An 11,243-nucleotide genomic window follows, 5' to 3' on the forward strand; every position below is an offset into this window, starting at 1 on the left:
CACAATGCCCCGCACAATGGGGCCGGCGGGGCCTGGGCCGCAGCCGCGCCCGGCGGGGCCCGGGGGCGCGGGGTGAGTGCGGGCGACGGAGCGGGGGCGGCACCGGAGGGAGGGGGTGAGGGGCGGCGTCGCGGCGGCCACCTCCCCTCGGCGGCGGGGTCCCCTCTGGGGACAGGGGGGCGTGTGAGGAGGAGGAGGCGGCGGGGGGGCGTAGGCCGGGCCCGCCTCTCCCCCTCCCTCCCTCCGGCTGCGCCATGGTAACGGGGGCGGGGGGCGGCACGTGGGAGCCTCCGCTGGCGGCCGCGGACCCTTCCCGGCGTGGGGAGGGTTCCCGCGTCCCCCCGGTGCCAACGGCGGAGCTGCCGGGGGTCCCGCGGTCACCCCGCCGACCTCCTGAGCTCCGGCTGGGGCGGAGCAGAGTCACCGGTGGGGCCGTGACCGACTGAGGTGTCCGGAGCTGCACAGCCCAGCGGGGCTTTCTTAGCACTGGTACGAAGTTCCCCAGCACAGCGGGTGTCCCGGGCTGGTCCAGGCGCTGGGATGTACCAGGTGTGCTCTGAAGCGTTTCCACACAGCGGGGAGCATTTGGTGGTACCGAATGACAGTGGACAGGGAGCTCGTGCTTTGGAAACCTTCTTTGGGGAACTATTACTAAGACAACTGAGTTTTTTGAAAGTGCAGAGAGTTTTGTAGCCAGGCATGAACTGTGTTGTTAACGTTCCACTGCTACTGTGTTTCACCAATACTGTGTCTCTTGTTTTTTCTCTCGTGTTCCACAGCTGTCAGTGTCCTAGGACACACCTTTAGACTTAGACCACACAGACAGAGTCCTTTTTCTTGCTAGAACCTGAACATTTTAAAGGAATGTTAATTAAATCTTGCAATAATTGTTTACAGAGATTACCAATCTTAACTCATTTGTACTGAGGTTTCTGCTCTAAAGGCAATAGATAGTTGGTGCCCGTTACTGTTACAGACAGCAAAGTTCAAACTCTGTCTCCTTTCAGGTAGCTGTGAAGCTGGCACGAATGGCAGCCGCTGTCAGAGGGAACGCAGCAACCTCCCTGGCGAAGGCGGCAGAGGCTCCCACAGTGCGTGCGCAGCTCTGAAGCAGGAGGTAGAGAACATTTATCTTTTCTGGCACACATCTCCTACAGAGGTGGAATATTCACGGTCTGAGATATCTACAAAGCAGGAATGTTCTGAACCGTGGGCACGCCGCGGGGCGGGAGCAGCCGTCACGTCGTGCTGGGTTGTACCAAAGTGGCACCTCAGCAGTTCTCGTCCTTTATTGTTCTGCTCCAGCTGAGTAGATTCAGCCTGCGCAAAACTGAATTCTGCTCTTAGTAGACATTTCCATAGCTCATAGTGACACATTTTCTTGGAGTTGTCCCATTTCCCGGAGTTTTGTGTCCCGAGGGAGCCATTGGTGGCATTGTAAGGAGCATGCAGTTACGGTTATTGTTGTTTCAGCGACTCACAACGTTCGGCAGTGAACTTTCTTAATGGGGGTGGTTGGTTCCCGCGTAGCTGCACATCCTGCCCACAACGGGCACGCGTGTTGGTGCACAGGCAGGAACTTCCTCTGAAGCAATCATGGAGCGAGAAAGACATTGAGGGGTTGGTGCTATTTTAAGAAGAGTTTCTCAGGCAGCTAAATTCAGCGAAGGAGATGCTTTCTGAGGTTTTTATTTCAGCGAACTGTTTACCAGTTTAGGTGTTGGTAGAATCATATAAAAATTCAGTACTTTGCTAACAAGACAGACACAACTCAAGAGCAACCTGCTAAGAGAGATTCGTGTAGATTTTCATCAACGTGAAAGCCAGCAGAGCATACGCGAGTTATATTTTGTTGAAAAGGAAACAGTTTGAGCTTCCATTATCAATGGACGAGAGTGTAAAAGAAAAAAAAATGCTCATTACTGTAGAAAACTTGCTAATCGAGAGAGGCAGAATCTGGCCCACGGTAGAAAAGTGAAAATTCAATGACTAACCACACCCTGAAAACAAGCAAATTCCTGAAAAAGGTGCGATGTTGCCGATAACAGCAAGTTTTCTTCCCCAGCCCGTGTGTATAATTCAGATTGGTTTGCTAGGAGATGGTCTTACTAGTGCACTAGGTTGGTGGCAGAATGGGTGAAAAAAAAGTTGAAGAGAACCTTCTTTTCTCTGGGGAGCTCTGGAAGGGAATTCCATGTGAGCAAAGATCGAGAGTGAGTGAGAACAGACTATGAAGAACATGAGAAAAGGGAATGGGAAGCGATCCACAAAACACACGGGGAAAGGTGAGGTATTTAGAGCTACAAACAGACACCGACCTACACGGTTTCAGGAGAAAATTCACGTAACCAGTAACATTGGCTCTTAATAATTGCAAAAATTGCAGAAAATGTTTTTTAACGTGGTTTTAATCAGGGAACAGGGGTTAAAAGAACAGAACACGTTCTAGAGACAGGAGTTTCCCATGTCTGTGAACGTGTGGCATAAGCATCTTCCTATGTTTTTAATGCTTGTTGAATGCTGATACGTGTTTGTGTGTGGGGTGAAAGGCACAGTGGCTTAACACCAACCCTTGTGTGATTTCAGATGAAGAGGGTTTGCTATTGAAGCAGATTGCTCACAGAGGCTTCCAACAGAAAACTGCACCACGACACCACCCCAGCAAGACGCCTGCAGGCGTGAGTTCCACTTGAAATGGCCATGTTCTACTAGCCCTGCCATGACAGCATTTTTTCCCAGTGTTCCCAACTGGATTCAAGATGCAAAGCAGGAGGAGGAAGAGACAGGCTGGAAATTAGTCCCCAGAACAAGAGGAGAAGAGACCGAAAGTCAGGGAAAATGCCAGTGTGAAATATCGGAGAGCTCCTTCCCTACTGCGGACAAGCTGAGAACTCATCCGCTCTCGCACCCGGAGCAGAGGCCGTACAACTGCCCGCAGCTGCACTGCGGCAAAGCTTTCGCCTCCAAGTACAAGCTGTACAGGTAGGGAACAACCGAGCAACTCTGCCCTGCCAGGAGAGGGGAAAACCCCTCCTGGGGCTGCTTTACTTGAATTTCTGAGAAGCTGGAGGAGGGGGAATTGAAGCTGGAGGAGGGGGAATGCCCTGTTACCTTGCAAAGCAGTTCAGTCCCAGGCATTACTGTACTTGACATCTCTTTAAGCCCCTTCCTGAGAATCTCAGATAATACTTTATCCTGAGCTGTTTTCTATTTTACTAAGGAGGAAATTGAGGCAGAAAGTGAACTTCACAGGTTAAAAACAAAATAATATGCAAGAAGAGCATTCACATTTTTTACTTTAATCCCAGGAATATTTCTGTGGCAGCTGTTGTTCTAGCATGACGAAGTAGAGTGCCTGTTCGTGTACTGAAGTAGAGTCCAGCATAATTAACCAATATGATCACTGAGAACTTGAAACTAGATGAACCAGAGTGTCAAAGTGTAAGATACCCAGGAGAAATCAGTCCACAGTGGCTGTCAACAGACGCTGCCACAGTCTGGTGCCTCCTGATGACACAAAGCCATCTCACCAGCCAAAAAGCATTTCTTGTCAGAAACCACGCAGGTTTTCTTTGTCATTTCCCCCTCTGAGAGCCTCAGCAGAGAGAACAGGAGCTGAGCAGACGCTGAGGTACACGCTGAGGTGATGTTGTTCTAGGGAGGACGGGCACTGTGCAGACAGACTCTCTAACTGTTCTGTGAAATGTGCTTCTGCGCACATCGTTCAGCGGCAGTAAAATGTCATCTGGGGTTTTTGTGGCATGAAGCGGAGAACACAAGGAAAATGTTGAAAAAGTAGCATGTGTTCTCATAGAGGTTGGACGCTGGTCTAAACTTTCCCGGTTTTCTCCCAAAAGGCACATGGCCACGCACTCTGCTCAGAAGCCTCACCAGTGTATGTACTGTGAGAAGATGTTTCACCGGAAGGATCACCTGCGCAACCACCTGCAGACCCACGACCCCAACAAGGAGGCTCTGCACTGTCCTGAGTGCGGCAAGAACTACAACACCAAGCTTGGCTTCAGGCGCCACCTGGCCATGCACGCAGCTGCCAGCGGTGACCTCAGCTGCAAGGTGTGTCTGCAGACGTTCGAAAGCACCCAGGTCCTGCTGGAGCACCTCAAAGCTCACTCTAGGCGGGCTTCTGGTGGAGCCAAGGAAAAGAAGCATCCGTGTGACCACTGTGACAGGCGCTTCTACACCCGCAAAGATGTGCGGAGACACTTGGTTGTGCACACGGGGCGGAAGGACTTCTTGTGCCAGTACTGTGCCCAGAGGTTTGGGCGCAAGGATCATCTGACCAGGCACATGAAGAAAAGCCACTCCCAGGAACTGCTGAAGATTAAGACAGAGCCAGTGGACATGCTGGGGCTCCTGAGCTGCAGCTCGTCTGTGGCGGTGAAAGAGGAGCTGAGTCCCGTCCTGTGCATGGCATCCAGAGACGTGATGGGTGGGAAGAGCTTCCCTGGCATGTTGCCTGTGGGCATGTACAGCACACACCTCCAAACCATGCCCAGCTCAGGGATGCCCCATTCGCTGGTTCCTAATTCTCTTCCCATGGGAATGAGCTACCCTCTGGAGTCTTCTCCCATCTCCTCCCCACCGCAACCTCCTCCAAAGTATCAGCTTGGATCTACCTCATATTTGCCTGAGAAACTACCCAAAGTAGAGGTGGACAGCTTTCTGTCGGACTTCCCTGGCAGCCTGTCTCTCTCAGCTGGTGAGCCTCAGTCCTCTTCACCTCAGCCACCCCCCCTGGATGAGGCTTTGCTTTCCAAGAGCCCTGCGAACCTGTCAGAGGCTCTCTGTGCTGCTAACATGGACTTCTCTCATCTTCTTGGCTTCCTCCCCCTCAATCTTCCTCCTTGCAATCCCCCTGTATCGTCAGGGGGATTGGTCATGGGCTACTCACAGGGGGAGACACAGCCACTGCTCACCACTTTGCAACATCAACCTCAAGAATCTCCCGGAGCTGGGGCCTCGCTGAACTTTGGGCCCCTTCACTCGTTGCCCCCTGTCTTCACTTCCAGCTTGAGCACAACCACACTGCCACGGTTCCACCAAGCGTTCCAGTAAGCTGAGAAGAGCGCTGGAGAACAGATCTTTCAGTCACCGTTTTGCGGAAAGCCTTAAAAACGCACAACTCTTCCTTCCCTTTGGGGTTCGAAAGCTTTGCAAAGCTGTTTCAGACAGGAGGTTTCTGATCTCTGGAGGGAGCACTTGGAGACTGGAACGGCAGATATCCCCATGCAAGTCCCAGTCCTGTACAGCAAAAAGATTTCAGCTAATAGACTGGATATATTTTATCTAATTTTTAATCTGTGAATCAGGAGCCGCGCTTAGCACTGACCTTCCCTGAGATCCCGAAGTGATGTTCCTCTTTGGGAAGGGACTGTCCCTGAGAAGGAGTTGAGACTCTTTCATCTTGGGCTAAACTTTTGAAGAGTCCAGCTTCCATTTCATGTTCTCACACTGCAATTCTGGCGAACTAGCCAATGCCTTCCCACGGAGAAGGAGGAGCAGTCAAGATTCCCGCTCTGTATGAAGCCAATGGGGAAGGGGCTCCCCTTCCCCACTACCTCTCCCCACCACCTCACACCGCTTTCTCCACCCAACGCAGCTTACTCCACATCAGTGTTAAGCACCAAGACCCGTTTACATAGCAAATTCAGAGACATCACCTCATTCATCCTTGCAGAGCCGTTAAACTCATCACAGTGAACATTGTTTACACAGCACAAATCTGTTTCCACCAGTACAAACATAGGAGGCACCAGAATACACTGGGTTTATGTCTGGTGTAGCTAGAACACTGTTTACACAAAGAAGTCAGGTTGCACTGATTTCTCTTCACATATCATGTTCTTCCCCCATGGGGAAATACACTTTTGCTTTTCGGACCAGTTCAGCCTCTGCCACCGTAGGCAGCCGCTTCCTGCTGTTCTCTCTGGTTACCCACATGTCGAGGGGACGGAGCAGCTCCGGCAGCTTTGCTCAGGTTTGCGGTGTGCAGGTAGAGCCCTTTACGTATCTCCCACAGGCAAACAGGTCGTGCGTCTGTTCTCAAAACCAAAGCGCATGACAAAGCTGGGTCAGGAGCTGGGGCGGCAGCGGCGAATCCTGTCACAGCAGGATGGACAAGTTCGGGCTGAGGCTCCTGCGCTGGAGGTTCCTGAGGGATGAGGAACAGAGCACGAGTTTCTAGATTGTTTTTACCACAACAGTTCAGTGAGGTCAGTACCTTTTGCCTTATCCACAAAGCAGTCTCAAGAGATTATTTTTACCTCTGTCCAGGGGGATCCAGGAATCGGGGGGGAAAAATTGGTCCCAGCTTCACGTACATTCTGCCAGTGTATTTGAAGCGCTTGCCCCAACACTAATAGTGCTCACAAACGCGGAGGGTTTGGGCCTGCGTCACCCCATCACTGCAGATTCGGGTCCACTGGCCTTTTTGTTGTTCTCTCCTTTTTGAGCTTTGCCTCCCAAAGTTCAAGTTCTGCTTCCCCTGCTCCCTGCCCCACTTCTTAAATTCTTCCACGGACCGTCTGCACTGAGGACAGAGGGGTCACACGCTCAGTGACAGCAGCTGCTGGTGTCACGTAGCATGTGTCACCTCCTGCTCTTGTTTTCCTGGGCACTTGTACTGTAGATGGCAACGTACGGAGGTTGATCTCACTGTACGTTGGTGCGTGTTTATGAAAACAGATGCAGATCTTCGTACCTCAGCGTGGAAGAACCATCGTAGGCCAACATAAAACAGGAAATCTGTCGATATTGTTGTCTATAAATCTAGAAAATGCAAAAAATCTACCTCTACTCTGTTCTCGCAGCTCCGTCACTGAAGCCAGCTGCTGTCCCCCCTCACCTTCCCAGTACACCCAGTATACCCAGTGCATATTGCCTTCCACTGAGCCACTGACCCCACAGCGGGACACCCGCCGTGCCTCGGTCGTTCACAAGCTTGTCCCCCCTCTGTTTTCCTCAAGAATTTTATTTTTAATTTAGCTTAGTAATTCTTCCCAGAATGACTGTTTAGCGATCCACTGATTCTCCAGACCATAGATCAGTTGTTTTAGGTTAGCCAGCAATGCTGTAAGTAATACTTTTGTATCAAAATGTAATATAAGATTTATTTACCTCAGCAATATCCTGTGGCAATGATCCCCGAGTTAAATGCAGTACTTTCTCTTCTCCGTCAGAGTTGCCTTGCGAAGCTCACGAGTGCCTTCTTGTTCTCTAACCCCGAAAAGGTAAAGGGGGCGTTTCAACTCAGCTCCTCTTTGCCACCATCGAATACCTCAGGCCTTTCTATTTCTTTGCTCTTCGCAAATTAAAGAGTTTTACACTGTTATTGATGATATGCAAGCCTTATCCCTATCTTCAGAGGATTTTTTTTTTTTGAGAAATCAATGCTCAGAACTGATCACTTACAGCACGTGAGGATTATCAGACTTATGCAATGCCATCGTCCACCCTCTGCTGCTGCAGAGCGTTCAGCTCTCTTGCTCTTTGCCTGCATTGTACTCCAACCAGGTGTCAGCACTGGAATTCCTTTAGCAGCAGTAGCTAAACTTAGAGCCAGGCATCTTTTTCCTGCCAGTAGTCTGTCAAAGAATAAATGGAATTCATTTTGCTATTATTTGCACGTGTGATTTGCTTTCCACAGCCATTCTAGCAAGCAGAATCGTAATAACATTTGCCAATGGAAGTCTAACCCGGCGAAGGGAGCATGTTCAGAGGCAGCTGGAGCTGACATGAGGTATTTGCTCTGGAAAATGGATTTGAAGTTCCTGTTCCACAACAAATCCCATAATGTGCAAGTATTTTGTCAGCCAGTCTAAACTAATAAGGCTGCTTCCATTAGAAATAGTAAAGTAAGGGTACAATTCACAAAATAAATTATTTCTTGAGGCCAGTTAGCGAACCTGTTCACCCGTTCATAAGAAAAAACTGTGGGCATCTGAGCTGCACCAGTTGGGAGCCGGAGTTCATGAGGAGCCATGTACTGGGTGGTTGTGGACGTGGGCAGCAGGTGGCTCAGCCAAGCTCCACATGCGGCTGGGGACATGGGGACACAGGCAGCAGGTGGCTCAGCCGAGCTCCCGATGCGGCTGCAATGCGGTGCTGAACATGCCGCCCTGCGAGGAGGTGACGGGGCAGCGCACCCAGAGAGCTGCTCTGCTGGGTACAGATGGAAGGGAACGGGGCCGCTATGCTGGTTATGGGTTATAAGAACTCAGCGTCATCCCAGAAAGGGTTTGGTCTGGTTTTTGGTTTAAGTCAAGGTTTAGGGGTGTATAAGCCAATGTGTTGCTTTCTCCCCAATGCCATTATTAACGCGGGGAGCAGGGGGCTATGGGACAGGCAGTGAACCCAGCGCTGACATTGGCGTTGGGGATCAGCGGGGAGCCCAGGCAGGGCTGTGGGTACAGGAGTCAGCCGGGACAAATACACATTAAACCACCTTGGGAGGCACAAAAAGCCTGAGATGAGCAGCCACAGCAAAGAATTGGTCAGAAGAATTAAGTAAAGAAACATTTTAAAGTATGGCTGACTCAGGGAGTTCAAGTCCCGCAGGAAATGTGCAGACTGTGAAGGACAGGATGTGAACATGCTAGTGACTATAAATTAGACCACAGATTCTCCAAAGGACAAGGACACAACACCCCAGTGGAAAGCAGAATGATTGCAGCTCACTCCTTAGAAACTCGCAGGCCAAGGCAGCTCCTGGCAGCAGAGGCTTCACTCACCCGTCCAGGCTCCCATCTCTGGAGCTGTGCAAAACTCTGAAGATCTTTTTCCCTGTGGGATTACGGCTCACTCAAAATGCATGTGTATGAAGGGACGACATGTTAACGTGCATTTGCTTCCACCGAATTTCCCTTGACAGAATATCCACGCTCGGTGTTTTGACAGACCCGTTCAGCAGCCTCACAATAGCGCCTGCTCTTCAGCCTCGGTGTTGGAAAATTGGTATCACTTCAGTGAGAATCCCTTTGTTCCCTCCAGTACACTGATGATTTCAGTACTTTTGTTGGGAGCCCAGCTCTTTGTTCTTTAATTCCTTCCTTGCTGACAGGCGAACAGCAGCTGCTTGTAAGATTTCCTGCAGTTCACTGGAAAAGCCCCATTTCCTTTCTCTACCCTTGCATCACCTTTGCTATCTGGACAGAATAAGCCCACAGAGGCATTTGCTACTGCCTGCAATTAAAATTTCCACCAAGAGATCTTCAAAGATGCTCTCCCCATCACCCTGTTGTCTCACTGGTCCTCTCTAATCCTGTTTCCTCGGGATCACTGGATCCTCCCTCAGGTGCCTATTTTCAGTTAATTGCCTGTGGATATTCTGCCACAGAGAGTGAAGTGGATAAACAGCTCAAACAGAACCACTTCATTAAAACTTTATGGGTTTCTGTCTGCTATCCAAAATTTGCTTCTTATCCATAACTTGTTCTTGTGTTTTTCCTGATTCTCGGCGATGGGCATCGCTGCCTGAAGCTGTGACTCCAAGCCTGCCCAACGCCCGCTCGGAAGGGCAGTTTGGTTCAGCTTGGGCTGCTGGGCTGGGACTCGGGCAACCCGGACAGTTGTCACTCCTGTCGCTGGCCCCTCTTGCCCTGGCTGTGCCTGGTTCCCCATAACGCCACGGCGATGCCAAGCTGCCGAGAAATACACCGGTCCAGACACAGCTTCCTTACAGGGCCGCTACGTCCCGCTCCTCTCCTGTCCCCACCACCATGTCCCTGGTGTCAGCAAACCCCGCTCAGGTTCTGCTGTCTCCACCGCATCAGGCTCCCCCAGCCCATGACCTTCTCACTTCATCCCACTGAGGAACGGGATCCTGGATGAATCCTGCCACACATTTCAGCCATTCTGGAGCTCCCAGAAAGGAGTTTTCTCCTCCCAAAGCACCTCCTCAGCAGCTCCTGCCTGCCCCGCACCACAGCTGTCCCCATGTGCTCACAGAGCCCTCGCCACAAGGTGCGTTGGGTGGGCACAGAGATGGGTCCAGTAGAAACTGAACCGGTGACCAGAAAACAATACCCAGAAAACAGAGCACGTTCTGCTTCTCGTTAATCTACACCACAGGGTTAGCTTGGCTTTTCCACCAAAAGTACGTTTGATTTGTTACATGTACAGCTGGGCTCGCAGAGTCTGCAGCACCTTCCTCGCCGTGTGCTCACAGCTGGAGCAGGGTCTGCAGTCGCCTTTTCCACCAGTGCCCGAACACCCGCACATACAAACAACGTACGTGACGAGGCAGCTCCTCAGTACTGGGAGATCACAGCGAGAAGGAACGTTACAGGCATTGCAAAAGAGAAAGAACAGGAAATTCAGAATACTTTAAAAAAAATCACTATTGAATAGGTCAGCTCTCCATTTTCACTTAGGGGAACAATCCTCAACACAAACGTGTCTTGTTAAAAAGCAACCATCCCTCATTTGATCAGCCACCTTCTCCCCATCCATCTCACATACCAGGTCCTTTGACACTGCTATGCAAGTGCACAACAGCTCGGATGCAGAAAGTGCTGAGGTGACAGGGGACAGGAGCAGCGTCCAGGGGAACCGCTCATGTTCCAGCCCCACAGCCTGTTCTGTGCGCGCAGGGGCTCGCACTGGAAGGTGCTGCAGAAGCTTCTGGTTATGGGAACCTGCTCCTGGCATCAGCTCTGCCCCAGCACCGGCTCTGCCGCCACCACAGCGCTGGCTCTGAAGCCGCCACGTCCTGCTGCCAGGGAAAGGCTTTGGGGTCCCGCAGCCCCGGGAGCTGAGGGGACACGAGGGTCCCGCTGGGGCTGCCGTTCCCATCCAACCTCCCTCCCTGCGGCTGCAGCTGCTGCAGCCAGAAACTTCCCATTGTTAAAGCTCAACTGGTTTTCTAAAAAGACACTTTCTAGCACTTTTACACACAGTGAATAACCTCTTTTAAAGGAGTATTTTGGGGGCTGTAAACAAGGTTTTGAAGTGGTAAAAATACTAAGTGCCATTAGGAAATGTCCGTTTTCATCACTAAAATTAGCTCTTTCATTGTCTTGCGAAATGAAATGCAGATTGAAAGCATTTTTTATAATGAAGTTGTTATTAAAAACTTTGAACTAACTGCCCTGGGTGTCTTCTTGGAGGGGAATGGGGTTTTTATTTAGGTTTTAAGCAAAAACAAGACAAGTCAAAGACCTCATTTTCCTACATGAATCCACACAAACCTTTAAGTTTCTTTCAAGCAAAGAATTAGACCCAAA

The 11,243-nt window shown here is 50.7% G+C and overlaps 1 protein-coding gene across 9 annotated transcripts; it reads left to right on the top strand.

Moving 5' to 3' along the window:
* The first annotated feature begins 6 nt into the window (after positions 1-6).
* Positions 7-10,942, top strand: PLAGL2 (PLAG1 like zinc finger 2). Of its 9 annotated transcripts, none has more exons than XR_014185422.1 (6): positions 7-72; positions 1,008-1,117; positions 2,587-2,982; positions 3,858-6,233; positions 7,667-7,759; positions 10,483-10,942. XR_014185422.1 is itself a non-coding variant. In XM_082065735.1 (4 exons), exons 3-4 carry the CDS (start codon positions 2,720-2,722, stop codon positions 5,074-5,076), a joined length of 1,482 nt encoding a protein of 493 aa, XP_081921861.1. In that variant the 5' UTR covers positions 7-72; positions 1,008-1,117; positions 2,587-2,719; the 3' UTR covers positions 5,077-7,639. The 9 variants fall into 9 exon arrangements, 4 of the variants coding, with proteins under 4 accessions (XP_081921861.1, XP_081921863.1, XP_081921862.1 ...); XR_014185423.1 differs by having other exon boundaries at positions 7,676-7,759; XR_014185424.1 differs by lacking the exon at positions 7,667-7,759.
* Positions 10,943-11,243: the final 301 nt, after the last annotated feature.

The sequence above is a fragment of the Streptopelia decaocto genome, assembly GCF_964273445.1.
Source record: "Streptopelia decaocto genome assembly, chromosome: 14".
NCBI lineage: Eukaryota > Metazoa > Chordata > Aves > Columbiformes > Columbidae > Streptopelia > Streptopelia decaocto.